The 27,203-nt window shown below is 41.7% G+C and overlaps 2 protein-coding genes across 2 annotated transcripts in view; one reads left to right on the top strand and one right to left on the bottom strand.

Moving 5' to 3' along the window:
* Nucleotides 1-27,203, top strand: part of MED13L (mediator complex subunit 13L) — a 156,414-nt gene that overhangs the window by 41,668 nt on the left and 87,543 nt on the right. The window contains exon 2 of the mRNA XM_073672062.1: nt 4,921-5,158. Within this exon, the coding sequence (XP_073528163.1) occupies nt 4,921-5,158 (238 nt within the window). The remainder of the gene's footprint in view (nt 1-4,920; nt 5,159-27,203) is intronic.
* LOC141257480 (actin, alpha cardiac muscle 1) lies at nt 15,296-16,791 on the bottom strand. Its single transcript, XM_073672050.1, has one exon. The coding sequence runs from the start codon at nt 16,693-16,695 to the stop codon at nt 15,562-15,564; it is 1,134 nt and encodes a 377-aa protein (XP_073528151.1). The 5' UTR covers nt 16,696-16,791; the 3' UTR covers nt 15,296-15,561.

Raw genomic sequence — 27,203 nt, forward strand, 5'->3', positions numbered from 1 at the left:
ACACCTAGGAAAATACATAACATCTTCCATATATGGGGGATAATCAGAGTGTATATATAAATGATTGTAAGGTCCCTGTATAAATGAATGTTACTATATGGGGGACTAGTTCTCCATAATACTCCGTGACGAAGCCTACATGAAACGCGCGTAGGGACTCCTGTTTCTGACTAACATGCACTGCAGCACTTTATGGGTGAGTCTATTGACTTTATATGCCACTGCGCTCTTCTGGACACATGGCCACTTTGGCTAGTATTGGGGTTTATCTTGATATCTGATTGTATCACGGAGTATTACGGAGCACTAGTCCCCCATATAGTAACATTCATTTATATATACACACTGATTATCCCCCATATATGGAAGATGTTATGACCGAGATAGAACATGGTTGTTCATAAACAAATGAAAAATGAAATCAAGAACTTAATTTTTATTTTTCTGCATCAAAAAAGGTTACATGGCCTTATTGCGATATTCATGCATATTGCACATTAAAATAATCTTTATTTAACTGTAAACTAGAACTAATAACATCAAACTCTAGGTAAATATATATATTTTTTAAAAGTTCATTTTTTTTCTATATAAAATGGTAAATAAGGTTCACAGTGCTAAATTTACTGTTTGCATTCGTCATAAGTATAATTTACATGTCTTTTGCATAAGTACTTTGCACAGCTGCAACATATCCCATTTGTTTTGTCATTACTTGATGTTGGACAGAAGGCGCATTGTTTCCGTTTTAGGCTGGTTGCGATGCTGGTGGAGGCCGTGGGTATCGTAGCCATGCCGGTGGAAGCTGTTGGTTCATTTTCTTTAGCATGCTGTTGGATCATGTGGACAATGGCTGCTTCTCCATCATCTCTGGGTGTTACTTTTCTTTCTTCAGTATATGGGCTAACCGGTGATTTTCCCAACTTCTCTATAAAATTTTTCTTATATAGTTTATTTTTGTTCCAATTTGGATGTATTTCACGCCATAACACGACTGTATTGTATGCCGACACATCAAGAATGTTGTAAAAAAACAACCATTGGCCACCGATTTGTATTGTGTTTACAGGTGTAAGTGCCTATGAGTTGATCTAGAGCAGAGGTCCCCAACCGCCGGTCCGCGGACCAGGACCGGGCCGTTGGGGTTTTTCAGCCGGTCCGCGGGGAGAGGGGGCCCCTCCAGCCTCCAGCAGGGCCGCCATCAGGGCATGACTGCCCTGACTCCAGTATGGGGCCCGGCCGGTAGGAGCCCCCCTCTTGTGCGTCTCTCTCCTCATGGGGCCCCCGGCCGCATGCTAAGCGCTGGGTCCGGGACATCTTAGCGCTGCGCTGCTGCGGCAGCACCTTCATGATTCCCCTGACTTCCGGTCATGTGACGGCGCCGTCACATGGCCGGAAGTCAGGAGAACCTGGTGTCAGCGATTTGGACGAGCGCCAGGATTCTGCAGGGATCGCATGGGGGCAAGTATAACAAGTTTTATTTTTTTTTAAATACAATTAACTAGGAGTGGGGGGAATGGGAGATGCACATGGGGGAGGGGAGAGATGAGAGATCCACATGGGGGGGAGGGGAGAGATGACAGATCCACATGGGGGGGAGGGGAGAGATGAGAGATGCACATGGGGGAGGGGAGAGATGAGAGATCCACATGGGGGGAGGGGAGAGATGAGAGATGCACATGGGAGGGAGGGGAGAGATGAGAGATGCACGGGGGGTGGATGAGAGATGCACGGGGGGTGGATGAGAGATGCACGGAGGGGGATGAGAGATGCACGGAGGGGGATGAGAGATGCACGGGGGTGAGCTGCACATGGGGGGGTGAGAGATGCACATGGGGGGGTTATGTTTACATAACTTTGTTGCCTTATGAAGGGCGGGGGGGGGCCCCAAAAATTTCTTGCACAGGGGCCCACTACAGTCTGTGTCCGCCCCTGGGATGAAGTAAATGCAGCTGAACAGCAGCTGTCAGGACAGCTGCCCTGTCCTGCTGCAGGGCGTGATGGGGCCTCAGTGATGCGGCTCCTGGCACAGCACATTATGTGGGGCTCCTGGCATAGCTCCTGGCGGGGACCTGGTCTACACTATATGATAAGTATGCACTAAACTTCAAATCCCTCCATTACCCCGCCCACCCCACCCCATCCTTGCCGGTCCCTGGTGCAAAAAATGTTGGGGACCACTGATCTAGAGTATCAACTGCCCCTTTTGTGGCATTGTAATGTAAAATAATGTCCAGCTTTCTATCGTCTTGATTGCTGATTGCAATATCATGGTGCATTGTGCTCATCAGAATGACCTGTTTGTATTTTTTGGGAACATAAGAAACTACTGATGTATCCTTAGTGAAATAAAACCTAGAACTATAAACGCCTCTCTTACTGAGGATACCTTGCGGCAGTTCTGGCTTATTTTTTCTAACAGTACCCAGCATGGACATTTTTCTTTTCAGCAACATCTGCCTCAGTTGGTATAATGTGAAAAAATTGTCGCATGTATCGTAATTTGAAAATGTATGTATGTGTAAATCTGCACGGACCAAAAGGACCTAGATAAATTTATAAATAGAAGTAGATGCAATATATAGTCCAGAATTAAATTATAACTTTTATTTTACTCAAAAAATGGCTAGAGATTAGTATAAAAGGCTATCGGTCATTTTTGACCGAACAGTACAAGTGTAAAAAAAAAGAATTTCCGCAGCGAAAACACTAAAAAAAACGGTTGGTAATACGTGCCCCATGGTCCCCCAATGATAATCCGCATGTGCTGTGCACATGCTACTGAAATTTCTGCTGCGGATTATCATTGCGGAAAAATACGCAGTATGTCCATTAATTTTGCGGACACACAGAGTAATTGCCGCCATTTGACTTGCATTGAAACGCATATTATCCGTGTCAGCCCATTTGCACATACGGATATTATGCGATTCTATGTGTGGATGGTACCCGGGTTTGGAGAAGAGGAGACTCTCCTTCAGACTCTGGTACCATAGAACCTGTTAAAAAAAGAATTTAAAATAAAAAATTAAAGATTATACTTACCTTCTGGTGGCCCCCGGTGTTTTCTCCGCTCCTTTTGGTCTGTTGTATGGGTCGCGGTGGTGTGAAAGGACCTGCCATGACGTCATTTAGTCATGTGACAGGTCACGCAACCGCTGACGTCGGTGGTCGCGTGACCTGTCACATGACTCAATGACGTCATCGCCGGTCCTTTCACACCACCGCGACCCATACAACACACCGGGGACCATCAGAAGGTAAGTATAATCTTTATTTTTTGCCATATTTATTTATTTATTTTTTAACTATTACTTGGTCACAGTATATAAATCCATGCCGGTTGCATGGATTTATATAGTGTGACCAAGTTGTCGAGCACTTTTCCAAGTGATGCTAAAATCGCTTGGAAAGCTCTTGATAACCCGCATGCAGAAATGCATGCAAAAACGCTTGACAAACGCTTCTATCTGGCGGGAAAAGCGCATGTACAATCCACATGCTTTTTTTCCGCCAGGGAGATGCAGAAACGCTCAGGAAAAAATCCGGAGCATTTCCGCATCGTGGGCACATAGTCTTACACATAATGACTATAGGGCAGAGTTCAATGCCATGTCTCCTTTTGCGATGCCTGAACTAGCAGTCATAGAACGTGTGGTTACCACCAGTGCTGAGGAGTCTGTACGCCAAACCTCCGACTCCTCAATTTCCCTGATTCCACAGCACGGCCTCACTACTGAGCATCTCAACTAAAAGCCGAGATCATTAGATCAGGAATAGAACAAACATTTATAGGATATTTCATAACTTTGCCAAATTCTTATGAAAAAATTTACAGCACAATACTGCATTGAACTACTGTACCCAGGTCCATGTTATACCGACTCCACCAAAATGGACACAGACTCCACAGCCTTGGTTCCCACCACTATTTGTTTTTCCTCATCCCTTTTTTTTTTTTTTTTTTTTTTGTTTGCAGTGTGTTTTTATGTTTTTAATTTCCCCTCCCCTCAATATTTTTCAAGTCTTATTTAGAAGTATGTAGAGGAGTAAGTCCAAACCCATACCCAGGGCATGGTATATTGATGAAACAAAATAAATATACTAAGCACCTAAAACAAGAGGTCTGTGTTGATTGCATGTGTGGCATCGAAAAAATGTGCAAAATGCTGCATACGAATGTATCCTTGTTCAGGTTGCACCTCACAAGAGCAGTGTGAAGTGCGTAGTAGGGTTACTGCTGTGGAGCAATTCTGTGCTGAAGTTGAATTTGCATAAAACATCTGATGTAAGCAGCCCCCACGAATACTAATAATTTTTTTTCTTTTGTCCCCAGACGGAGGCTAAAAGACACTCTTTTGGCCTCCCTCTGTTTGATGGACCACAATGGACACTTTTTGCATGTATGGCAGAGGCTACTCTGCGTACACACTACATGTAAATGAAGAATGAACTGTGAACAGAGCCAGTTAGTTCAGCTGTGACACTGCTGGTTAATTGGATTATGTTCACATTTTAGGCCCTAAAATGCTTAATTCTGTGTTGGGAATAAAGAGCTCCTGGATATCAGTGACCTGTTTGTGTTTTGGCATTCTTTACTGCTTTTTTCAACCTGTTGCAAATGAGCAGACCAATGAGCCAAGTACCCCAGTGTATAGCTGGTATTTATATTATAAAATGAAGACTTGAGTAATGGTTTCTTTTCTCTGAGCAGTGTAATGGTCTGCAGCTATCCTACTGCTGGTATGGCGTACATCACAATGTTTATACTGCCTGATCTTTCCCTATATTTTAGTCCTGGCTGTATAAGCTGCTGTAGCGTTCCCCTGTCTCTCAGTATTAAGCTTGTGTTTTTCCTTCACATTTTGCTAGTAAGTGTGGATATATTTAATCATGGTTTCTTTTTTTTCCCCCCATCAGGCTGAATTAACTGGCATCAAATGGCGTCGCTACAAATTCCAAGGCCACGGCGACTGCAGTCCAATCATCTCTGCTCCGGCCCAAGACGACCCCATTCTTTTGAGCTTCATTCGTTGCTTGCAGGCCAACCTGTTATGTGTATGGAGACGAGAGATCATGCCTGATTGCAAAGAGCTTTGGGTTTTCTGGTGGGGAGATGAGCCTAATCTTGCTGATGTTATACACCATGAACTTACCAGTGAGTACATATTTCTATTTCTTTTTGGCATTGCCTTGTTTTTATGTATTTTATGTTCAACGTATATTTGTTATGCAAATGTAAAGTACTTTATAATCTGGCACTGTAACTAGCAGGCTACACCTTATGATATGGGAACATCTCTTTATAGCAGTCATATCTCAAGGATATGCCGTCTGCGGTGATCCGAAAACAGAGGTTCCCGGTGAATCTTAGAATGAAGGATGCAGTGTTAATTCGGCGCTGTGCTGTTTTTCCCTGCACAGTGATGCTCTTGGACACCTGTGCAGGGAAATTTTAGCTGGCCCCATTCACTTGAATGAAGGTATGCTACAGATCCTAGCACAACATGTCACTAGGTGACCACATTTTAGGTAAGGTCTATGAATGGACATTGTGCTAAATTAGGGTTGCAGCACCTTTTAGTGTCAGAAAGATGGGAGTCGAAGAGGTGGTTAGAATACCTATATGAGATGGAAATCACCCTTTATGAATTGATTATGGAGCACTTTAAAAGCCATGCATTTCCATTCTAGCAGCATTATTAACTCATTAACACAATTTGAAGTAGATATTCATCACGCATCATGCTATACTTTGTGCTCCATGACAGATGTTTGCTTCATGCTGATGGTATGGTACAGCTACTGTACCCGTGCAATCAGTTGTAGGAGTCCAACTGATATACACAGTGGGGCTCCTACTTTAACTGCTGAAACCTGTTCTCGACAATCGTAGCAGTTTAGTCTGTACATATCCTGTCAATAGTGACAGCAACACATGAAGAGTTTGACAGAGGGAGAGCACTTCCTCTGTCAACCAATCAGTACTCTCATAGCGCAATCTCTGGCTTCCGATGGGTTGCTATGGCATCTGGAGGCCTAACAATTTCCTGCGGGTCTGCCATGTGCCTCAGCTACCAGATTCTGCCAAAGGCTAGATAATGCACTATTTTTTATGTGATCATAGAATTGCGTGTTCAATTTCTTTAAGGCACTAGTAACCTGCCCCAAATTCCTTTTTTACACTCAAAATTGTATATACTGGTAAGAAAAACCAATCGCCCCAAAAGACACCATTTTTGGAACTGTATTGACCTGTACTATGAAATGCCTACAGGTTGCTTTTGAAGCTGGATCATCTATTCAGCAACTGGGATCCTGCGAAATTAAAAAAAAAAAAAAAAAAAAAAAAAGCTCTGTAAGCGAAAAAAATTAAATTAAAATTAAAAATGTATGGCTCTTCTAATATGATGCAGAGTAAGGTATTTTGTATAAAGTACTGTGCAAATGTTTTAGGCAGATGTGGAAAAATATAATTAATAAAAAATAATAATAAAAGGGGTTTTCCCCATGAGCAAAAGTTAATTTTAATCAATGTCTGTGTCTGCTCGTGTACGGAACATACCACATCTCCTGGGCAGGGGAGGAAGTAAAAGACAATACAGACATTACAGCCGGGGATCACAGCTGGTTCTTTTTGTGAGGTAAAAAGTTTCCCTGCCTGTTTTTAAACAATATTTTAAACCATGTTCCGTACACGGTCAGACACAGCCATTCATTAAAATGATCTTTTGTTTGTGGGAAAACCCCTGTAATACTAGAGGTTAGGACTGTCCCGATTAGGGTCACCATGACATGATGGAATGGCTTTTACATTTTTTTTTTTTTAAATCAAAATTATGTTAAAGGGAACCTGTCATGTCTTATCTACTATGTAAACTGCCCTCATTTGTGTTGTTAGTGATGCAATGTGCATCACTAACACGCTTTTTTCATTAAAATTGGTGCAAATATCATGAGTCTATAACATTTTATACACTTATATCCTACCTGCTCGTTCAGTCATAGGGTGTGATCCTCGGATTCAGTCAGTGCTGGTGCCGCGCACACATTTGAATTTTGCTCCCGGCGAGCGCTGATGTAAGTGGGGCACTTGCGCAATATGACATAGCCAGCCGCGGCTCCCCGCGTGTGCACAGTGAGGCTGTGTAGTTCCCAGCTTCACTGCACATGCGCTGTGATGAGCGGCTCCCTGCGCGTGCGCAGTGAGGTTCCCAGCTGTGTGAGGTTGGAGCTGCTCGTTACTACGCATGTGCAGTGAACCTGGGAACTACACAGCCTCACTGTGCACACGCGGGGAGCCTCTGTGCATGTAGACGTGTGCAAATCCTTCTATTCCCCAACAGCTTTCGGCGTTCAATCACGGGGGTGGCCAGGGTTCAGTCACCGCTCTGTACATACTGAGCGGCTATAACCACGCCCCGACACTGACTGACAGCTCACTCATTATTAAGGCTGTGCCAGCTCCACCTCCATGACTGAAACTTGAATGCTGCCGGGAGGAATAATGTTAATTTCCTCCCGGCAGCGGGGGTTTATGTTCTGGCGCCAGGCAGGTTCAGAACGCTATTAACTGATATCTGCACTGGTTAATGGTGTATTTTCACGTGACCGGTTCCAGTTGAAGGACAAGGAGTGCTGGAAGTGATGATATGGCACCAACAAAGCGCTGATCTCAACATCATTGTCTGTCTGGGAATACATGAAAGCTACTAGGGTAAAGTGGATTTTTTGATATGCTCTGCTGATTTGGAGACAATTTAAAAGGATCTCAGGAAAAAGTGGATTAATGTCAATGCGTTTCAGAGTCCATCTGGCTCCTTCCTCAGGACAACCACAAATTTTGGTTGTCACACATCGGATTGCAGTGCAATATCACAGCCAGGCTAGGATTCATGCTGCCTGTGAACTATACAGCATTAAACCAAAAAACAGTCTCCCTTTAAAGGCAATCTGTCACCAGGTTTTTGCTATGGAATCTGAGAGCAGCATACTATAGGGACAGAGACCATGATTCCAGCAAAAATCCTTTTGGCAGATTCCCTTTAAGGCCTTTGTCTGGTGACAGGTGCTTTTGCTGTGTTGTATGCTGCAGCTATTCTAATGTTGTTGTTGTTGTTGTGCTGCCTTTGTATTTAAATTGATTTATGTAAAACAGATGGGTAAAAAAGTGTCACTATCTGTGCAGCTTCCTACAGTTGACTTTCTTCAGCATTATTATGTGCTCTTATAATATAATTTACTGAAAGAAAACAAAGCTGAGGCAGATTTGAGCAGCAGACTGTAGTACTTCTGAGCGTGGCTCTACAGGAACATGTGCCTCGTGCAATGCTCCAACCCATTATATATAATTGAAGTGCCGGCATCAAGCCTTTCCAGCAGTTTGAATCATTTATGAGGCACCTGTTCTTAGCGATGGTGCTCGTGACATTCCTGCTTCCACATTCTGCCTTTAATAATATATAGACTCCCCTTTTATTTGGTAGTAGTTATAAAATATTCAGATTTGTGGTGTCTGCGTGGTGAGTGCAGTTGTCGGACAGAGAAGCAAATTATTGTATTTGTGTGATTCATGTGCGATTACGTGACAAGCAGTGGCATTTCACAAGCCTGATTTGTGCCTTCCTATCACTTTTTCATTGTCTTCATCCCTGTGTTTCCATCTGCACTCCCTGCATGTCAGGAGCAGGAGGAGGTAGACAGCCTGGTATCCCAGTGTAATGTTGCATACAGATGGATAGGGTACCATGTTTTCTCTGGTTTTCTTTGGAGTAGCAAGCTTCAGGCAGGAGGATATTGCATTGGATTGACCAGAGTTCTCTCTACGCATTACAAAGGGAGAAACCTACTGGTTGAAAGCAGTGTAGTAACCCCCCTTTGTCTGGTGGAGGCATCTAGTTGGAGGTTTTAATTTTAATGGGGCTGTTTTAGAAGGACGACCCTTTTCTTTGTACCCACTTAGGGGACATCATACAGGAGATTTCCTGTTTGGGCCTGGATTGCTGTTCTGCAAGTGGCATTTTTCATCCTTGAATGCTTTCATCAGAATAGCTGCCTGGCAAATTCATCGGTTTACCAGGGGATGATAATTGCTCAAACGGTCATCTTTTGAAAGAGGTTGCCTCTGATGAAACAGCCCCTTCAAGTCCAAAGTTGTTTTTAAATGGTCTGGGGTCATATTTAACCTTCCATAAATGAAAGCTGCCCTTCATCACTACTGTACATAGTTCCATGCTGTGGCCTGTGGTACCTTGTACACTTCCCTCCCCTGACACACCAGTTCCATCCCTCATTAGCTATAAAGTAGCACATAGAAGGTCAGTGGTGTATATCCCAGCTCAGCATTCTGCACTTGATGTGTGTAAGCAGATGCAGTTTAGAGGACAAATGAACCTTTCTGTATGAAGAAGGTACAGAGCAGGCTTTTCATTAGAACGTCCGCCACAACATTGTTTCCAGGACTATAATGCTTTGAAATGGATATAAAGTAGAAGGGAGTATGGTATACTATAAAATAAATGATCTAGCCAAATTTGAGAACAATTTGAATTTGAGTGGCAACCCCTTGCCCTTCCGCAAATAACTCTGTTGGATGCTTATCAGGGTCTGTTATGGCCACATTAGATTTTGTATATTGATATTTATTGAATGCATTTTATTTTTCAAAGTCTTTTATTATGATACCATTTGTATGATTTACATTTATCTGTACACACGACACTTGCATAAAGTCATTGACCGCACTAGTTACATGCTTTTGAAGAACATTTTACATTTCATGGAAAAAAATTTTGTGTGCCTATAAGTAAAGTGTGGGGAAGGTGGTTAATTTTGTTTGACTCTATATCTTATTGCTTAAAGCGAATGTCAGCTGATAATGACTTTTTAGGGTTATGTGTTAAGATATATTTTTAATTTTTTGACTATTTCCCCTGTAGGTCTCCCCTTATTTGCTCTCATATCACAATCTTTACTAAAAGTTTAAAATATTGTCATTTTCACATGAAACACTGTTTTTTTTTAGACTGTAACCTCCTGTGGTTTCAGGAAATTCACATGTACATTAGCAGCAATAGACTGACTCTGACCTAATCCTTTGTATTAATGTATCTAATGAGCGTGTGCATAGGTCATTGTGAAGGAAGGTGGAGCAGGGTGAGCTTTGACATTTCCTATATGTTATCAACTGTGTTGTAGAGCTGGTACCTGTAATTGTAATCATGCCTCTGAAAGAGTCTGCTGAAAACTTTCTGAAAGGAAGTAAAAGTCTAAAAAAAAAAAAAGCCTGTGGTCATGGTGAAAATTGCAAAATTTACTCATTTTTAATTTTTGTTTATATTTTAATAAAGATCATGATATGAAAAATGCCCCAAATTTTGAACATGCATGTAACACAAAACTTGGATTTAAAAAAATATTACATTTTCTCACCCTTTTGCTTTTTAAAGGGAACCTGTTGGAAAAAAAACGTGTTTTCCTGCTGCCACAGTGATAATTTGCAGGTAAATAACTGTGTGCTGTAGTTGTAACATCAGTGCTACAGCTAATACACAGATACTAGAGCAGCAGCGCTGGACTCCTGCAGGGGGAGTGTTATCTGTATTTATTTTACATGAGTGCAGTTTGAGGCCGCTTTGTTGAAAGTAGAAAACCCCTTTTAATAACCGTGCCCAAAGCACAGTTCTTGGCTGTTTTTATCCCAAGATAATATACATTTGTCCACTGTACAGGTGAGAAACCTCCACCCCCATATCTCTGACCCATATTCTAACTGGTATGGGATGTTGTACAAATGGGAAATAGACATTTAAAGGAACAATTGAATTTTCTATTTTTTTTTTCTTCAACTACTGCCACGGTCTACACTGTGTGCAGAATTATTAGGCAAGTTGTATTTTAGAGGATTATTTTTATTATTGATCAACAACTATGTTCTCAATCAACCCAAAAGACTCTTAAATATCCAAACTTAATATTTTTGGAAGTTGTTTTTTTTTTTTTTTTAGATTTGGCTATGTTGGGAGGATATCTGTTTGTGCAGGTAACTATTACTGTGCAGAATTATTAGGCAACTTAAAAAAAAACAAATATAATCCCATCTCACTTGTTTATTTTCACCAGGTAAACCAATATCAGTGCACAAATATTAGAAATAAACATTTCTGACATGCAAAAACAAAAACCCAAAAAATTAGTGATCAATATAGTCACCTTTCTTTATGATGACCCTCAACAGCCTTCCATCCATAGATTCTGTCAGTTGCTTAATCTGTTTTCGATCACCATTGCGTGCAGCAGCCACCACAGCCTCCCAGACACTGTTCCGAGAGGTGTACTGTTTTCCCTCCCTGTAGATCTCACATTTTATGATGGACCACAGGTTCTCTATGGGGTTCAGATGAGGTGAGCAAGGGGGCCATGTCATTATTTTTTCTTGTTTTAGACCAGGGTTCCCCAACTCCAGTCCTCAAGGCCCACCAACAGGGCATGTTTTCAGGATTTCCTTCGTATTGCACAGGTGATAATTACATCACCTGCACAGGCAATAATTCCATCACCTGAGCAACACTAAGGAAATCCTGAAAATATGACCTGTTGGTGGGCCTTGAGGACCGGAGTTGGGGAACCCTGTTTTAGACCTTTACCGGCCACCCATGCTGTGGAGTAGTTGGATGCATGTGATGGAGCGTTGTCCTGCATGAAAATCATGTTTTTCTTGAACGATACTGACTTCTTCCTCTACCACTGCTTGAAGAAGTTGTCTTCCAGAAACTGGCAGTAGGTCTGGGAGTTGAGCTTCACTCCGTCCTCAACCCGAAAAGGTCCCACAAGTTCATCTTTGATAATACCAGCCCATACCAGTACCCCACCTCCACCTTGCTGGCGTCTGAGTCGGAGTGGAGCTCTCTGCCCTTTACTGATCCATCCATCTGGCCCGTCAAGATTCACTCTCATTTCATCAGTCCATAAAATCTTTGAAAAATCAGTCTAAAGATATTTCTTGGCCCATTCTTGACATTTTATCTTCTGTTTCTTGTTCAAACGTGGTCGTTTTTCAGCCTTCCTTACCTTGACCATGTCCCTGAGTATCGCACACCTTGTGCTTTTTGATACTCCAGTAACGTTGCAGCTCTGAAATATGGCAAAACTGGTGGCGAATGGCATCTTGGCTGCTTCAAGCTTGATTTTCCTCAATTCATGGGCAGTTATTTTGCGCCTTTTTTGGCCAACACGCTTCTTGCAACCCTGTTGGCTATTTGCCATGAAACGCTTGATTGTTCGGTGATCACGCTTCAAAAGTTTGGAAATTTCAAGACTGCAGCATCCCTCTGCCAGACATCTCACAATTTTGGACTTTTCAGAGCCCGTCAAATCTCTCTTCTGACCCATTTTTCCAAAGGAAAGGAAGTTGCTTAATAATTAAGCACACCTTATATAGGGTGTTGATGTCATTAGTCAACACCCCTCCTCATTACAGAGATGCACATCACCAGATTTACTTAATTGGTAGTTGGCTCTCAAGCCTATGCAGCTTGGAGTAGGACACCATGTATAAAAAGTATCATGTGATCAAAATACTAATTTGCCTAATAATTCTGCATGCGGTGTATAATTTTAGGGTCAAAAATTTAGTTGTAAATTTAAACTTTTTTTTTTTTAAAGTTAGAATTAAATTCTACAATCATTTTATATTTTAAAAGTATTTTCAAACTTCCGCCATTGTAAATCATTGTAATCTCATGGGTAGTATTGCTGTTCCTCTCAATGACCACACCAGAAATGTACTGTTTAGCATAGACGTATCCCCCTCTTTCTGCAGGCTGAGCCAAGTGTCCATGTGTATGGAGAAAGCAAGAAAATTAGTTGTCAGCCAACAGCTATTGATTATCGAGTATGTTTCATTAACCCATTCTGGCGAGCACGCTCAAGTGCTCGCCGAGTATTTCGGCGTGCTCCGGGTTTCATTTGTTGTTGCCGCGCCTGCAAGTGTCATGGCTGTTTGACACTTGCAGGCGCGGTGCAATGAATGAAACCCCGAGCACACCAAAATACTCGGTGAGCCCCTGACCGTGCTCGCTGGAAAGAGTTAATGAAACATACTCGATCATCACTACTATTGATGGTTTACGGACTTCTGTAGCTGCCAAGGCCATTTCTCTGTACACTGTACATTTAGGCTGTGTGCACACGTTGATGTTTTGCTGCGTTTTTTTCAGGGCAGATTTGTCACAAAACCTGAGGAATTTCTTAATGACACAAAAGTGATTGAGAATCCTGAAGTCTCATGCACACGTTGCTTATTTGTGACTTGCAGACCTGCAGCATCAACATGTCAATTCTTTCAATGTTTTTGCTGCAGATTTCTCCCCTACTAATGAGTGGGGAAGAATCGGCACCCAAAAACGCAAGCTATGTGCCCATGATGCAGAAATGCTCTGGATTTTTCCTGAGCGTTTCTGCATCTCCCCTGGCAGAAAAAACGCATGCGGATTGTACATGCGGATTGTACATGCGGATTGTACATGCGGATTGTACATGCTTTTTTCCTGCCAGGGACAAGCGGATGTGAAGCGTTCTTCACATGGATTTCCGCATGCGGGTTGACAAGCGCTTTCCAAGCGATTTTAGCATCACTTGGAAAGTGCTTGTCAACTTGGTCACACTATATAAATCCATGCAGAAGGCAAGTCAATGGCGGCGAAAACGCAGCGCTTCCGCAAAATAATTGGTAGTGCTGTGTTTTTTCCCGCAATGATAATCCGCAGCGGAAATTTGCACAGCACATGCGGATTATCATTGGGGAACATGGCAGGCCTTGTACCATGCATTTTTAAAGCGTTTCTGCAGCGCTTTTGCCGCTGCGGAAACGCTTAAAAAACGCATTGTGGGCACACAGCCTAAAAAACACAGCAAAAAAACACGTTTGCTATGTTTTTCTTTACTTGCCAGTGCACAAATTTTTGCACCAAATACTTAACGTGTGCACTCCCTCTTAAAAATGTATGATGCCAAGGGATTGCATGGACCATGTTGGACATTGGAAAAAAAAGTAAATCTGTTACAAGCAGCCACACAGGAAATTACATGTGTGAATAGCTTCAGAGCTGTGATCGCTCCTAAAAATGGTGTTCACCGTTTTATCTACATATGCAATTTTAATTTGCTGAAAGCAACAATGTAATCATCACCTGTCAAATATTTAGCAAAAAGTAACCTAGTATGGTTCAATTTTTTGGGTAATTTTTGAACATTTAAAAGATATATATTTTTTTTTTAGGCAATGACAAAACACTGCAAGCTCATGTTTCTTATCTGGTGAACTCATTCACGTAAGGACTCTAAGAATGGCCTCATGTATGAAATTTCTTTTGAGCTCTGTACTGAATTGACAAATGCAGTCCCCTTAATGGGTGTATGAATGCCGCTTTCCCCCGTGTATACCTTATTGGTTGTGTATGTGATTGCGTAGCATGCACATATTTTTACATAGCAATGTAACAAGCAATACTTGGTTGTCAGGTTTAATGTAGCATAATCCATTGCTGCACAAGTCTGTAAGTGACAAGAAGTCTTGTAACAGCCTATTTGTGCCCTTCACAGATGACTCTTTCATGCCTTATTGAAATTCCAAGTCCATGCCTGGGGGGTGCGGCCAGCTAGTGTTATCTTGTGATGCTTTTAGCTTATTACGTCTGTTTTGCTCTTTGATATATTATGTTTTTTTCCAATCAATATGCCGAAGGTTAACACAAGCAATACCTCCCCCCCCCCCCTTCCACCCACTAATTTGCTAATTGCGTTATGATTTTGTGTACAACATTTTTAATGTAGTATTAAACACCAGTATGATCATGATAGGTCAAAGGTGAACCGCAGAAAAAATGTCTGTGATGGACAAAGCAACCTTATAGTATTATGTAATGTCATTTTTTATGGTATTATGTGCTTTGTGATACTTTGATATTTGCACATTTCTATCACCTGTATGAAGCTATTTCATACTTGTATATAGTTGATGCATTTGTGTGGCTTATTTGGCCGTTCAGGGAGAGAGGGTCATTTTTTTTTGTTGAAAATATTTTATTAGCAATAGTATTTTTAACATCATTACTAGTATTGTTAGCAATATTAAAATGTAGATCTAGTAACTTTTGACTAGTGAATATTTATATATATGTGTGTGTAATACATATATATTAAATATATTTATATATTTAATATAATATATTATATTTAATATAAATATATTTTTTTTCTTTGCAGTTCATAATTTTAAATATGCAAGAATAAAAGATTCAGTTTCATGACGTTCTTTAATTTGGCAGTATAGCAGCAGTTTGACATGAATGGTGGTTTTCGATTGTACAAGTGTTGGAATGAGCATTATCCCAAATACATCAATATAAATATCATATCACCCTTGTCGTACGTGATAGTAGGGATGAGAGTCTGTAGGATGAGCATCTAGTCAATGACAAGAGATACACCTGACTTAAGTCTCTAATACAATACAGTTCATTGCTTAATGTCTCTTGATTGTTGCACCCCAACAATGCATGCTTAGAAGCATTTGCGGTGGACAATGGATGGTCCTGCTTCATCATATTCTTGCTTGCTGATCCACATCTGCTGGAAGGTAGACAAAGAGGCCAGGATGGAGCCTCCGATCCATACAGAGTATTTGCGCTCAGGTGGGGCAATGATCTTAATCTTCATGGTGCTTGGGGCTAGAGCAGTGATTTCCTTCTGCATACGGTCAGCAATACCTGGGTACATGGTGGTGCCACCTGAAAGGACGTTGTTGGCATACAGGTCTTTGCGAATATCAATGTCGCACTTCATAATGCTGTTGTAGGTGGTCTCATGAATACCAGCAGACTCCATACCAATGAAGGAAGGTTGGAAAAGGGTTTCTGGGCAGCGGAAACGTTCATTGCCAATGGTGATGACTTGACCGTCGGGCAGTTCATAGCTCTTTTCCAGGGAAGATGAAGATGCTGCTGTGGCCATCTCATTTTCAAAGTCCAAAGCCACATAACACAGCTTTTCCTTTATGTCACGGACAATTTCTCTCTCAGCTGTTGTGACAAAAGAATAGCCACGTTCAGTGAGAATCTTCATAAGGTAGTCGGTGAGGTCACGCCCAGCCAGGTCAAGACGCATGATGGCATGAGGCAATGCATATCCTTCATAGATGGGAACGTTGTGTGTGACACCATCTCCAGAGTCCAGGACAATGCCAGTGGTACGACCAGAAGCGTAGAGGGACAATACAGCCTGGATGGCAACATACATGGCAGGAACATTGAAGGTCTCAAACATGATTTGTGTCATCTTCTCCCTGTTAGCCTTTGGGTTGAGTGGAGCTTCTGTAAGCAGGGTGGGGTGTTCTTCAGGGGCGACACGCAGCTCATTGTAGAAGGTGTGATGCCAAATTTTCTCCATGTCATCCCAGTTAGTAATGATGCCATGTTCAATGGGGTATTTCAGAGTAAGGATACCTCTCTTGCTTTGGGCTTCATCACCTACGTAGGAGTCTTTCTGTCCCATGCCTACCATGACACCTTGGTGGCGTGGGCGGCCCACAATGGATGGGAATACGGCTCTGGGTGCATCATCTCCTGCAAATCCAGCCTTCACTAAGCCGGAGCCGTTGTCACAGACCAAGGCAGTGGTCTCTTCGTCGTCACACATGGTTGTAAGTGCAGGAAGCTTTCTACACGATCACAGGGAGGTCGGATGCCGAATGCTGCTGCTGCCACTCGTAACTGTAGAAGCAAAGGCTTTATATATTCATTTCCACCCTCCCTCCTTTTTTTTCTCTTTGTAGTTACCTTCCCTAGTTTAGGAATGCTTTGGGAGTCCCCCATATGCCTTCCCATATTTGGTTCTCAAAAGGGGACAGCCCATGATACCCTCAGCGTTACTATGTGTATGGGAGGGTCTTGTCACATTGCCCTGTGTAGCCATAAATGGATAGTTGTCAGCTGCAAGTCCCTAGAACCACACGTCTCTTGGCCTAGAAGGCTGAGTGACAGTGACATATTCCTGGAGAACAGCTGAAGAGGGTTAATCTACACAGCTATGTGAAATAAATGAAGGGGCACACTTCTGAGAATCCGTTCCAACCTCCCTGCCCATTAATGGATATGATTTTTAGACTCTGAGATAAGGATTGGCTCTTTGCGATAGTTTATTTTATAAACTGTGCATTCATGTAATATTCCTGACTGTTGATCAGAAAATGTTATATAGCTGCCTTTTTAGTATATACCTAGTCCATTAGATGTGAGACCTGTACAGTAGCTATATTATGTGATGGTGGTTCACTATATGTTTAATTTAGTACTGTCATTGTAAGAAATGTTTTGAGCATGCTAGATAATTTACCACTGGCACTGACATACTTACTCATGTGTCGGTGTGACAGACCGCACACAGTACCTACTCCGTGTGAGATTTGATTTAGCAGATTTTCCTTCATAGTGGATTCATCCTGCTGCTGGTTTTTGTAAAGCATATTTTCACTGTGGGAAAACCACATCCTGGCCGGATTTTATATTGTCCAGAATGAGAATTTGTTGAACGCCAAAAAAGGACTGTGACAGGTGAATGGGTGTCTATGCATTTGCTGACAAACGCACTAGTGTCTTTTTCATGGCAGGCACAGTAAATACAGTATGACCAGCCTTATTTTCTTCAAATTGCATCCTGAACCCCCTTCCCTCTTAACCCTTTTTCTGTGGGTATTATGACTGTGGTGAAGCTTTAGCAAAATCTGCATTATATCTACAGTCTGTATTATAATTTAAGCTTCAAGAAGATCTATAGGGCATGTAAAAGCTGTGTAGTAATGATTAACCTCTTTTTGAGTCTTGGCCATTGATTTATTGGTGACGTGGGCGTTTCCCACGCATGTGCATCACGACTCCATTCATTCACTATAGAACTATCTGTAATAGTCAAATATTGTACTCGCCTATCTCTTCCAGACACACAGAGGTTTAATAGAGCAGCGGCTCATGTACAGCCACTGCTGTATTCTATGGGGATATTCTGTGGGAGTCCCAGTGATCTCTGCAGCATCATGTACAGTACATGTCCACATCAGACTGGTGCAGGGGCTGCCTGTCAGAACATGCACCGTTGTTGTTTGTGCATGCTCCATTCCCACCCTGCGCTCTCCACTCTGACCTCAGGTGTGTGAATAATTACTCGTGTATGTGCACATTGTGTAACATCTGTTGGCGTGCATACTCTCATCCACATGCTGCGCTAAGTTTTCTGTATGGAATTAACCTGCAGTGTGACTTTTAATATCAGCAGTGAGTTGATTGCTGTTATTTTCTACAATGAAGATCGAAATATCTGCTGTGAATTCTTATTTTGCAACTTTGAGGTGGGTTTTTCTGTCTTGTGTGGAAAATACCTTAACAAGCTATCTATAAAGAGAGACGACACCTCCTGTGTATTACCTTCTGTAGGGTATTTAGACGGCAGAGGGAACTGCGCTCACATGGATATGTTGTGCACAACTTTCTAAAGCAAATTATCAGATTAGCTGCTGCCCTCCGACCCTCCTTGGCACCGTGGGAAGTCTGGCCCAGTAGAAAATAATCGAAGGAAAAAGAGTTCTTGCTGCAGGCGCTGTTCCAGATCCATTAGGTTCCAAACATGTGTATATGTTTATGGACAAAACTTTAGTGTGGGACACCTAATGCAATGAGAAACCATAAAAAGACCCTTTTGATACAAGCGTCTGAATTAGCTGAACTAGTACACCATACATTTCGTACTTGAAAGGCGTACTTTCTCAGGTATGTCATACACAAATATAAAAATTATATATATATATATATATATATATATATATATATATATATATATATATATATATATATATATATATATATATATATATATATATATATATATATAATGTCCCCGACTTAAACTGTTACATGTTTGGTGCTATGTTTATTTATTAACAGATGGTGGGATCACTAGATCTGGAACTGCGCCTCACCGAGACCTCTTTTTTTAATTTTTCTTCGACAATACCTTAAAGCAGACTTTCATTATTAATGTATATGTGCTGGACGTTTCGTCTGCCTCATAGTTTCAGGCACACACACATACTTTGGCTTATCATTTATATCTTTACTTGCACAGCAGAAACATGGCTCTTAATGGCTTTAAATTGGTTTCTTATGGCAGCATGTGTTAAGTGATTAGCAATGTCTTCATATCTGGGAAGTGACAGAAATAGGTTGGAATTTGTGAGGAGTGGGTGAGGAGACAGCTGAACAAGCCAAGGAAGAATTCCTAAAAAAGACAATGCTTGTCTCTTGTGCTGGACAGCTGGCCGGTCTTGCACTCCACATATGGGCTACCGTGCACTATAAGTATTTTATGGTTTTATACCTTTAGCCAGTAATCCTAACCATGAATCCGCTAGTGATGCGGATCATCTATGTTTATGTAGCTCTACAGTATTGCTTCATAATAAACTGGAATGTTCCATACCTGAACAGAAACATAGTAACATAGTTTTTAAGATTGAAGGAAGACTAAGTCCATCTAGTTCAACCCATAGTCTAACATGTTGATCCAGAGGAAGGCAAAAAAAAACCCCGTGGCAACACTAAGCTCCACATTGGGGAAAAAAAATTCCTTCCTGACTCCACATACGGCAATCAGACTAGTTCCCTGGATCAATGCCCTATCAAGGAATCTAGTAATTCCTTTTCACATTATGCCTATGTGTACACTGTGACCAGAAGTATGAGCTTCTGTGTATGCATATCTGCATGTGGCCATATTGTTTACATAGAGGTGAGACATTGGGAAGGCTTCGTTCACATCCTATTCAAAACTTCGGCTATTTGCCACTTTTGCATTGCATGGATGCCGGTCACCCATAAAGCCTGGTTGTGATATAAAATATACCCTTAACTTGTACAATTTTTGTTGGATACCATTGTATGGAATACAATAGTCTCAATACTTTTTTTTTTTCTGTATACATGTCGGTTTTTCAGAGATTAAAAAAACATGGTTCTACCGTCTGTTGGGCTAATGTAACCCTATGCTTGACAGTAAAGTTTCTTTCATTCTTCGTTAAGGTGCATTGACGTGATACATAGCTTTTCCATCTATGATTGTCCACTATTATTCTCTTAACAAAAAGATCACTGAAGAGGTCATCTGTATATACTTTACACGGAAAAGAGCTATCGCCATCACTTTTATATAACTTTATACACAACTGTTCCAGGGGAAAGTTTGTCATAACATATCAAAAGAGTTGAAAAATGGGTTTTCATTGAATTCTCACATTGCCACCTTACATACTTGTAACTACTCGCCTATCTGTCCTTCAAGGATCAGATCAGACCTTTGTTACTGTACTATTCCTTTGCCAAATTTAGTAAAACCTCAGGGAGCTATTTTGGAGAGGCTATATCTGACTGCTAGACAAGCTTCAGATTACTCAGTAAGTCCAGTAGTGTGCCGCACAATATCCTTGTCACCGTTCATCCAAATACGGCATTTCAGTAGAGTTGTAGTATTGGATCAGGATCCTTAAGTGGATTTGCATTATATTCTAATTTTATCTGCAACTTTACATTTAGAAATGTTATATAATAACCGTACAGGAATGCACGTGATGCCAACCTATCATTTGTTCTGGATTACTGGATGATTTAGGAGTGGAAAAGTAGAAAGCCTTAAAGGGGTTGACCACTTTCTTGTAGTGTAGCTTTCCTCACAAAGCGAACAACACTTCAGTCCATATAAGACCTGTGGATGAAGGAGCATGTGCCCCTTCCTGTCTCTCAGCCTCCTCCAATAGAAAAGCAGCTGTCCCATGTCAGGTGTTTTACAAATAGAGCAGGATGATGGATAGGTCTGGTCACATGATCCTCCATCTGCTGCCATTATACAGACAAAAGCGCTGTGCAGTCTGTGATAAAAGTGGCCAATCCCTTTAAAGATCAAATTTATATTTACAGTGTGTTATTATGGGCTTAAAGATTGTTAGTCGTTGTTCACTGCTCGGACACCCCCTTCTGTTTGAGGGGATCGCGGGACATAATATCCCGATGTCCAATTGGCGCTGGATCCACTCTCCTCACCTACTGATGTAATTGCCATCCTGGGGTAGTGAGAGCTGCGGCTGTTCTCTCACTTCCTATGGTCTTCTGATTTTGTCTGGGGGTGAGGAGAGTGAAGCCACTCTGTCTCAATGTCACTGGATCCCTGGGAGAGCTACTAACTACACCGCTGGAATGGCACTGGCACCGCAGGGGGGTATAAGTATTATTATTTTAATGGGGGGAAACGGGCAGCATGGTGGCTCAGTGGTTAACAGTGTTGCTTTGCAGCACTTGGATGCTGGGTTACACCAAGGGCAATGTCTGCAAGGAGTTTGTATGTTCTCCCTGTGGTTGCTTAAGTTTCCTCAGGGTCCTCCGGTTTCCTCCCACACTCCAAAGACATAGTGATAGGGAATTTAGATTGTGAGCCCCATTGGGGACAGTGATGACAATGTCTGTAAAGCGCTGTAGATTATGATGGTGCTATATAAGCAAAGCATAATAAATACTATAGAATTTATGGTTACAGATTTTGTAGCTTATTTGCGGCAGGTTTTAGGGTTTGTGCACACATTCCTTTTTTGGTGCAGACACTTCTGCACAATTTCTGCATCTCTTAACAGGAAAAATGCAGCTGCAAAAAACGTGCATTTTTATTTGCTTTTTTGGTGCAGTTTTTCCCCCCACTCATTAGTATGGGTGAAATCTGCAGCAAAAAACGCTTAAAGAATAGACATGCTGCAGATTTACATCTGCACCAAATCTGTAAGTCACAACTAAGCAACGTGTGCATGAGACCTCAAGATTCTCATTCACTGTGCTGGAGTCAGGAAATCACTCAGGTTTTGTGACATCTGCAAAGCAAAAATGCAGCAAAAACTCAACGTCTGCACACAGCCAGCTTTATGTTGTGGATGTCAGTGCAGAAGTTTACCGTCACTTGTACACGTGTCTTTTTCAGGCAAATTCCTCCTTTAACCCACCTAAAACAACACTCAGCGAATGTAAAAAGACAGAACATGGGCACAGCAAGTCGTTTTGACATTGTTGTGCATGTGTTCATTATTTTTAGCTTCTCCTTTTAACTGCTTCAAGCTTTGAAATCCGTGAAGCAGCTAAAAGTGACCGGTCCTCTCTTCAGGCTAATTCCACTTGGAAGCTGCCACTGTTTTATAAATGAGTCTTTTTTTTTTTTTACACAATTAAAATGGGACACCGACAGTAAATCCGCCACAAACACGACAACCAGGACTACATTGAAGACTCTTAAAGAAAAAACAGCTTGCAAATTCCTGTAATGTCTTCTGCTTTACAAATAATGCAGGTACAATGGCATCAAAAAGACTTTAGTATTATGTGAGTTATAAATTGATATTTGGGATCTGTAGAATTTTTGGTTACGTAAGGTTTTCTGTTTGCTGTATTCCCAGTCACAAATGGGGACAGGAAAATGTAGAAGTGTAGTGAACGTCCACTACCCCTGAGGCGAGGAATATGAAAAGTGGGTGTCGCTAATTAGCAATGTAATTGTGTGTGTTTTTGATGTGGAGCAGTGCTCTCCTTCAGTAACTCCCAAGTGACAAAGATATCAGAATTTGTAGATGGGAAGGTTTTTCTATTATACTTGGGAACATAATTTGTCTCTAAAGATAGGAAAATGTTACAATTGCATGTATTGTGATTGATAACTCCGAGGTAAAGCATACATTTAAGGATAATATTGCCAGAGTACACCAGCCAGTAAGAGCTAGCCTGAAGGCAAAAGTCCAAATAAGGCTACAAAGAAAGGTGACCGAGCTGGACCTGACCCTGTCAGTCAGCACTCTACTGAGTGCGAATGTGCCATGCAGTCAGCAGCACACATACGGGCCAGTAGGGGAGGCTTCCAAGAAAATGCCATCATACTGGAACAGAGCCTATGTAGTCATTGGATATTGCTCTTAGTTAGCCACAGATCACTCAAATGGATTGACAGTCGTTACTTATGTTTTAACCCCTTAAGAAAGCCACCTATTTTGTCTGTAAATGAAATCATTGCATCATTCTGAGTTCTATAAAAAAAATTTTTTGGGTTTTGCATTTTTTTTTTTTTAACCTAGGGACTAATGCACATAATATGACCACATCACCGCCTTTTTTGGGGGCTAGGAGGAGGTGGTCAGTATTCCAGGTCTGCAACAGGATCTCCTGACTAGAACAACCAACCTTCTAGGCATAGGTGATGCCGAGTGGCTTTTATACGCCAATGGCTATCAGTTTAAACCATCGTCACGCAATGGACGTCAATGGTGGTGACAGAGGGACCCTTTGTGATTGCTATTGCAGCACCAGCATCATACGGTTATAGCACAGAGCAGGAAAGGGGACAAAGGAGGTGTCTGGTTTCATAAAATTCTGGGTCCTGTGCTCAATACACAGTAAAATAACAAAATATGCTAAAGCCCCTGCTGGTCCATCACTGCCTCTCTTCTCCACTGACTCACTGCTAAGCTTTGTTGTTAGTAGGCTGTGTCGGTGATGTTCTGTCTGACATGAGACTGCTGCAGTCAATCACAAAGGCTCAGTGGTCTTGTGCCGTTTGTATCAGCATCACTAAGCCCTGTCATTGGCTGCTGTGTTGTGGATAGGACTTCACTGCTGCAGCCCTGTAAAGATAGTTGGGAGCGACAGATATTGTGTTGGAAAATTGTTTTTTTGTCGTTAAGTGATCACAAAATAATTCACCTCCCATTGTAAATTGTCAATTAGCAAAGCTTTCTGCTGTTTGCAACAAACCAAACAAGAACAATTAACATAACTCAACACAACTATTATGTCAAGTGGTTTCTCCAAATGTAACACAAAATGCTACTTTTACTGAGTACCACATTCTCAGAAATGATGTACCTCTTCATGACAAGTACCTTCTGTACTTAGAGCACCTTTTGGCTGTCATGTCCTGCTACAGATGTAATGCATAGCCAGGCCCCAGCTTGTGGCAGCGTTCCTAAGGAATCTGAGCCTATGCCTTATGGCAAATGGCCTCCCACTTCACTAATATTCTTAGGTTTGTGTGCTTTAACCACCTTCTTCAAATCCCACCAAAGATTTTCTATGGTATTCAATAAGGTTGCTATGTCAGGCTCTCCAGTATCTACCAAAACTTCTGAGACCAAATCTTGATGGACTTTGGGGGCTTTGTAATCAAGCTTGCAATCATTGTCCTGTTGGATGTTCCAATGACGCCCAAGCTTTCAGCTTCCACACAGAAGGCATGACATTTTTTTTCACAGGGTTTTCTGATACTTGACTGAATTGATTTTCTCCACGTGCTGCAGTACCAGGGCATCACTGAGTCACCACTTTGCTTCAGTGTAGGCAGAGTATTATTTTCAGTGTGTGCTTCATTCTTCCTCTTCCAGACATACTGCTGATCCAAATACATGAGAAGTTCCAGTTTGGTTTCATAAGGCCACAGGACTTCTGTGGCTTAATTATATGGTTTTGAGCACATTGGAGCTGACTTTTCTTATGCTTTTGGGTCAGCAGAGGTGTACTACTTGGAGTTCAGGCATGGAAACCTTCAGTGTTTGGTATGTACATTACTGTGCGAACTGAGACCTCGGGACCTCTGGCTACCAAAGCTTGCTGAATGTTTTTTGCAGTCACTCTAGGGATTGTGACCACCTTCCTCTCCAGCAATCTGGTGGCAGCCATTGATAGTGTCCTCTTTCTGCCACATCCCAGTGGTCCTATAACTTAGAACTTGTGAACTGTACTTCCTGTTATTGTATCCTTTTACTTGTTTGTGCAAGGCAGTAATGTCTTCACTAATATTTTGGGGTTGTCAAGAGTGGTCCAAAAATTTAGAAGAACTTGAGGCCATTGCGCATGAGGAATGATCCTCAGGAACGCTGTCCGAAGCTGATGTTTGGCAATACATTACTACTGCAGCAGGTCATTTCAGCCAAATGTGCTCTGTGTACGAAAGACTCTGGTCTTGAAGGTGTTAATGATTATTAAACTGCAGCATTTTGGCGTGTTGACGGATTTTCATTTCTTATTTGGTTTATTGCAAACGGCAGAAAGTTTGTTTATAAACCTAATTTTAGCTACTGTATTTTGTTAAATCATCACCAGTGCTGTCCCCAGCTTTTTATGAAACCAGACAAACTACCATATGTAGGGAATCATGTTTTGCGCCATTTGCTTCACCATGGTAGCACCGTTATGTGTCATAATGGATCATATAAATGTCCTCATGACAGAAAAATTGGGTAATGGGGAAATCCAAATTGCGCTGGATAATCTGATGTGTGATCACAGTGGGGATTATGTGTAAAGTGTCACAATTGCTTAAAAATGCAAAGGATGTGCTGCAAAACTCTGGAAATGGCAACTTGTGTGGTTTTGTTTTGCTTTCTCTGAACCTTTTCCACTCAACAAAAGCATCAGTTTTCTGCAAATTGTATGAAATGGGGATCACATGCAGCTTGCTTCATACTGCTGACCATCACTACAGAATTGTTATTGAGGTATTGTATGTGAGTATTGTGTGGGTTTCTGCTTCTATGTGCTCACTACTAGGGGATTTCTATGCGGTAACTTTACGTTTGTACTCTGTTCTGTACAGTCAGTGACATATACACAGTAGGTGCAGGGGGGGCAACCTGCTGTTGCTGACCTACGCCTTTTGTATTTCTACCTTATTTAGCTTTTCAGTGGTTAACTAACAATTTTTCTTGTACATTAAATGTGGCCTTGAAGACTATCTCATAAAGAAATGCAGAAATGCACCCTTGTGCCCCTCTTCCACATTATTATATAGGGACTGCACATGGTTTAAGTACAGCAGAATCTTCCCCCCCCCCCCCTCTAAAAATGGACATTGTGCATGGAGATTTCTTTTGCTAATTAATTTTCCCCTCACAGACTTGAGTGCTTAGTTACTTAGAACAAGCTATTTTGCCAGTTGTAATTTTGTGATTACATTTTTAACTTTTTTTCATTCTTGGGTTTTCCTTATGCAGAAGCAATATTGGGAAAAGGGGTGGGGGAATCAATGCACTCCTCTAAGGGTCCCTATATATTGGCAGATGTACTTCCCAAAATGAGCACAGAAAAATTATGTAGTTTGACCAGTGCTGGTGTGGCTTCGTTTGCGACGACTATTAACACTGACTGAACGATTGTTAGTGTCATTATTTGCATGCATGTTATTTCAATATTGAAACTGTAGACAGGGATGAGCTGCTGACAACGATTTTAATGTCAGCATTTCTCATTAGATTGGTGCACATGCTTCCATGGACCAATGGTCGAGGACATAGGTGTATACGCACATTTGCCACCCTGTGTAAAGTATTCATGTATACTTTTTATACACTGCTCAAAAAAATAAAGGGAACACTCAAATAACACATCCTAGATCTGAATGAATGAAATATTCTCATTGAATACTTTGTTCTGTACAAAGTTGAATGTGCTGACAACAAAATCACACAAAAATCATCAATGGAAATCAAATTTATTGACAAATGGAGGCCTGGATTTGGAGTCACCCCCAAAATTAAAGTGGAAAAACACACTACAGGCTGATCCAACTTTGATGTAATGTCCTTAAAACAAGTCAAAATGAGTTTCAGTATTGTGTGTGGCCTCCACTTGCCTGTATGACCTCCCTACAACGCCTGGGCATGCTCTTGATGCGGATGGTCTCCTGTGGGATCTCCTCCCAGACCTGGACTAAAGCATCCGCCAACTCCTGGACAGTCTGTGGTGCAACGTGACGTTGGTGGATGGAGCGAGACATGATGTCCCTGATTTGCTCAATCGGATTCAGGTCTGGGGAACGGGCGGGCCAGTCCATAGCTTCAATGCCTTCATCTTGCAGGAACTGCTGACACACTATAGCCACATGAGGTCTGGCATTGTCTTGCATTAGGAGGAACCCAGGGCCAACTGCACTAACATATGGTCTCAAAATTGGTCTGAAGATCTCATCTCGGTACCTAATGGCAGTCAGGCTACCTCTGGCGAGCACATGGAGGGCTGTGCGGCCCTCCAAAGAAATGCCACCCCACACCATTACTGACCTACTGCCAAAGCGGTCATGCTGAAGGA

This window comes from Phyllobates terribilis, unplaced genomic scaffold (assembly GCF_046119375.1).
Source record: "Phyllobates terribilis strain yellow unplaced genomic scaffold, ASM4611937v1 Scaffold_1__5_contigs__length_1240528914, whole genome shotgun sequence".
Lineage (NCBI taxonomy): Eukaryota > Metazoa > Chordata > Amphibia > Anura > Dendrobatidae > Phyllobates > Phyllobates terribilis.

Excerpts from the sequence above, each read along its gene's own strand:
- LOC141257480 (XM_073672050.1), bottom strand. The coding sequence starts at position 16,695 with ATGTGTGACGACGAAGAGACCACTGCCTTGGTCTGTGACAACGGCTCC.